This window comes from Sinocyclocheilus rhinocerous, unplaced genomic scaffold (genome assembly GCF_001515625.1).
Source record: "Sinocyclocheilus rhinocerous isolate Xijiao unplaced genomic scaffold, SAMN03320098_v1.1 scaffold2637, whole genome shotgun sequence".
Classification (NCBI taxonomy): Eukaryota; Metazoa; Chordata; class Actinopteri; order Cypriniformes; family Cyprinidae; genus Sinocyclocheilus; species Sinocyclocheilus rhinocerous.
In genome coordinates this window covers 346,653-349,987 of record NW_015641805.1, presented here as the reverse complement: position 1 = coordinate 349,987, position 3,335 = coordinate 346,653, and the positions used below count along the sequence as shown (strand labels likewise).

Sequence of the window (3,335 nt, the reverse complement as noted above, 5' to 3'; positions counted from 1 at the left end):
CAAAATAAAAGTTTTTGTTTACAGAATATATGCGTGTACTGTGTATATTTATTATGTATATATAAATACACATGCATGTATATATTTAATAAAAAATTTATGTTTATATATTAAATATATTTATAAATAATATAAATTATATGAATATACAAATATGCATGTAAATACATCTAAATGTTTTCAAAATATATACATGTGTATTTATATATACATAATAAATATACACCGTATGCACACATATATTGTTAACAAAAGCTTTTTTTGGATGCGATTAATCGCGATTAATCATTTGACAGCACTAAAATAAATATACACCTTTCTAGTATTTATTGTACTGGATTTCATTTATGGAGGTTTTAATTTAAAGAAGTGTGTTAAATGTAAATGTAATAAGGATCTTCAGGAAATGTGCTTAAATGTCATAAAAAAAAAACTTTCTTCGGATATTTCACAGAAAATTTTCTGCCTGTCCAAACATGTATTAAAAAAAGCTGGATTTCCACCATGGTATCTGCAAATAGATAAATATTAAATTGTAACATCAAATAATTTAAACCATAAGACAGGATAATGTTGCTATTCCAAATGCACAATCTTCTGATGAAAAGGTGAGAATTCTGCAAGAATCATGACCCGTTCTTTAAGAACTGCACAACTAGGTTGTTTATTTTGTGATAACTGATACAGGATAAATGTTATACATTCTTTTTTCAAAACACTGATATTTTGTCATTTTTCTGTTTAATATGTAAAAATTACACCAAACAAAAGCAAGGATTTGGCGAGATCGATATGATACATGATCTGGATGTTTAACAAAATCAACTACAAATAATGAGCAGTGATTGACGGGTGACACTGGCGATCCTCTGTTCAGTTATAAGAGACGATGAAAACAAAGAACACAAAACAGAACGTTACGGATGTGCGCCAGAGAAACATAATTTTTCCAAGTCATCATTCATAGCCAAGAAAATGCACACAGAATAATCTTTCTGCTGTATATATGCAATTGCTCGAGCTCGAGTCGACTTTACTGTACAAAAAGACATACAGATGTTGTAGACATACTTTAATCCTAGTCTCTCAATACTTCAGTATAAACAAAACTCTGGTTTCAGGAGCTAAAAACTACAATGGACTTTCTTAAAAAAAAAAAAAATTTGACATTCACATTTCTGAAACGTCTGGTAATGGCATCGATCATGATGGACTAGTGTCGAGATGTGATGCTTTTTAATGAGGCATTCCCTCCTTTGAGCAGCTGTCTGTCCTCAAACCACTCCTGTCTGTTCGCTGTGTTTCAGCCAAGCATGTTTAAGCTCGGCCATTTGAAAGAGTGAGCGAGAAAGAGAAAGAGAGAAAAGAGAGAGAGAGAGAGATCACCAAAATCCATCCCAAGGCTTGAGGTTGTTACGGTGAGGCGGGGGCCTTGCTGTTGTAGTGCACCTGGTACCTGTTGACATGTAAGCCTTTGACCTGCATGGAAACACAGGTGGTCTTGCAGGGGATCATGTCCTCATCCTCTTCTCCCATGAGCCAGTCCAGCACGCTGCGCTCAGCGCCGGAGGACACATGCTCGCTCAACCAACCCCGGTGCCACTGATCGAAGCGCTCGTGCTGGGCCCATGCTACTCTGTGCTGGGACTAGAGGAAGAGATGGGACAAAAATTAAATACACTACTAGGGGCTTTTGCACCACGTGGTTCTAGGAACTAGTCAGCATGGTGGTTCTAGAGAACCAGTTTCGCCCACGAGCCGTTTTCCTGGTTGCATTCGCACCGGCAGCAGGAACTCTGAAGCGGCCGACAGCGGCGTCTTTATTTGTGCCATTTACAAACATCAACAATGGAGGACGCTGTCATCAGAGCTGTTTTTGTTGTGTGTCGTGGGTTTCGTGATAATGGAGATGTAAATGCACAATTTAGTTACACAACTGAAAAAGCATTAAAAAGGTGACAACTTGCAGAATTAAATATCATCGAGGCTGAGAAATGAACAACGCTGCAGACAACAGGTAGCTAAATGGTCTTATCCCTGTTTTCCATGTGGGTGGAGAAAAAATGGTGTGTTTTATGGTGCGTTCAAGTCATGTCGGATAGATCGTATTTACGAGTTGAACGCACATGAACGCCACCACAAAGTCGTTATTACGAGTGGGAAACGAAATTTTCTTTAAGCCCCGAGTTTAAAGAAACACACCTGATGCGAATTCTTTGCTCTTAATTTTCTATAAGTAGAGTTAACAGACCCTGTTGTATTTTCTTGTAATTTATTAAAAGAAGGTACACCGCCATCTTGTGCCGACTAAACTGACTTGAACGCACCTGACGTCGTAATTACGACTTGTCAATTCGTAAGTACGAACGTCCCAGGAGGACTTGAATGCAGCATTAGACCCTATTCTCAAGTAGGAGCTAATTGAGTTCCCAAAACGGACTAAATATGTTCCTTGTTCATGCGGTGCGAACACGCCAAAAAGCGGGAACTTCCACCAATATTTCTAGGAACTATGAAAAGGTTCCTCCGGTGCGAAAGCCCCTACTTTTTAAAAGTTTGTTGTTAATAAGATTTTTTTTTTTACTTATTCAGGAAGGATGCATTAAATTGATCAAAAGTGAGAGTAAAGACATTTAAGACGAAGACAAAAGACGTCTATTTCAAATAAATGCAGTTTTTTTCCTATTAATTAAAGAATACTGAAAAAATATGTCAGTTTCCACAAAATTATAAAGCAGTACAACCATTGTCAACATTTATAATAATAAGAAATGTTTATTGGACATCAAATCGCCATATTGGAATGATTTCTGAAGGATCATGCGACACTAAAGACTGGCGTAATGGCTGCTGAAAATTCAGCTGTCATCACATGAATAAATTATATTTTACAATATATTAAAATAGAAAACAGTTCTTTTAAATTGTAATCATATTTCAAATATTACAGTGTTTATTAAATAAATGAAGCCTTATTGAGCATAAGAGACTTCTTTCAAAAACATTATAAAAGTCTTACTGACCACAAACTTTTGAATGGAAGTGTATTTGGGAATATGGTAAGATATGGGAAGCATTTTCGCCTCTCTTTTAAAAGTTAATAAGCTTCTTTTGTCATACTAACCATGCATGAGTTATATGGTTAGCATCATTTATTATTTGAATTTAACAGTTCTACAAGTATTTTTGAAAATCATTTTATAGAGATTGCACTCACAAAGCGCAAATGTAACGGACGAAATACTAGAACGAAAAATGTATATTGACTGTAGAAATGTTCAGAATCTTTTTGTTGTATTTTACGAACATACCCTCCGAGCTTTCACCAGGGCCCC

At 36.0% G+C, this 3,335-nt stretch overlaps 1 protein-coding gene across 1 annotated transcript in view; it reads right to left on the bottom strand.

Annotated features, from left to right (window-relative positions):
- Positions 1 to 1,012: 1,012 nt before the first annotated feature.
- LOC107755301 (paired amphipathic helix protein Sin3b-like) overlaps positions 1,013 to 3,335 on the bottom strand; it is a 16,076-nt gene continuing 13,753 nt past the window's right edge. The window contains exon 19 of the mRNA XM_016572051.1: positions 1,013 to 1,647. Coding sequence (XP_016427537.1) covers positions 1,414 to 1,647 — 234 coding nt within the window. The 3' untranslated portion in view covers positions 1,013 to 1,413. The remainder of the gene's footprint in view (positions 1,648 to 3,335) is intronic.